The sequence below is a fragment of the Nestor notabilis genome, unplaced genomic scaffold (genome assembly GCF_000696875.1).
Source record: "Nestor notabilis isolate BGI_N333 unplaced genomic scaffold, ASM69687v1 scaffold16300, whole genome shotgun sequence".
Lineage (NCBI taxonomy): Eukaryota > Metazoa > Chordata > Aves > Psittaciformes > Psittacidae > Nestor > Nestor notabilis.
The window spans coordinates 30,510-31,417 of record NW_009912603.1 but is presented as its reverse complement, the minus strand read 5'-3'; the positions used below and the strand labels follow the sequence as shown (position 1 = coordinate 31,417).

The 908-nt window shown below is 42.8% G+C and overlaps 1 protein-coding gene across 1 annotated transcript in view; it reads left to right on the top strand.

Annotated features, from left to right (window-relative positions):
- The first annotated feature begins 3 nt into the window (after nt 1-3).
- The window catches only part of PDIA6 (protein disulfide isomerase family A, member 6), an 11,944-nt gene continuing 11,039 nt past the window's right edge, over nt 4-908 (top strand). Inside the window, exon 1 of the mRNA XM_010020319.1 lies at nt 4-173. Within this exon, the coding sequence (XP_010018621.1) occupies nt 4-173 (170 nt within the window). The remainder of the gene's footprint in view (nt 174-908) is intronic.

Sequence of the window (908 nt, the reverse complement as noted above, 5' to 3'; positions counted from 1 at the left end):
GGAATGCTGATTGCCTTGCTTTTTGTTCTAGGCACAGTGAGCTGCACATTATTCCTTGCGGTTAACAGTTTGTATTCGGCCAGTGATGATGTGATAGAGCTAACACCAACAAACTTCAACAAGGAGGTCATTCAGAGTGAGAGCCTGTGGCTCGTGGAGTTCTATGCCCCATGGTAAGAATTACACCTGCATACTTGCCTGCTCTTATCTGGAGGAGCAGCATAGGAATCTGCTGCTGATCAGTCCAGGGTTTCAGTCAGTTGTTGGCAGTACAGTTATCAGTTTGGTGGCCTCATGCCTAGCGTAATAACTCTAGTTGGAGTTCCTGTTTTAAGTACCCTCCTGAGGGAAAAAGGCAGCAATTGGTTTTAAGCTGGTAAATAGGGTCTTATAACAAAACCTTGTATGCCATTTTACTACTTCAGTACTGAAGTATTGTATGCCACTTTACTACTTTTACTGAAGTCAGCGTTAAAAATGACTGATCAAAGGTGAGAAGGCCTCTCATTTTTGTCTTTCTGATGCTGATGTGAAAGCACAGAGCTGAATTCACACTTAGAATTTCCAATTTCCATTGAAAAATACTGGCTTTGTGCATCTTAATTTAGCACTTCTATCTCCCGTCCTGCTCATGTTCAAAGCATGCCGTCTCTTCCATGTAAATTCTACGATGTATATTCCACCTGTGCACAAATCCTCTGTGCTATTGCCATCCAAAGCTCCACATTTTGGAGAAAGGGGCCTTTCATTGCAACAGCCTGACTGAATCTGGACTGAGAGGTTCAGGAGGAAGCTTGTTGTGCTTCCTCTAGTGTTGTTGCAGCTTTACAGGCAAAAGGAAGCTTTATTGAACAATAGCAATCAAGCATGGAACAGGTATGAGTAAACTGGTAGCTCCTTTTTCCCTA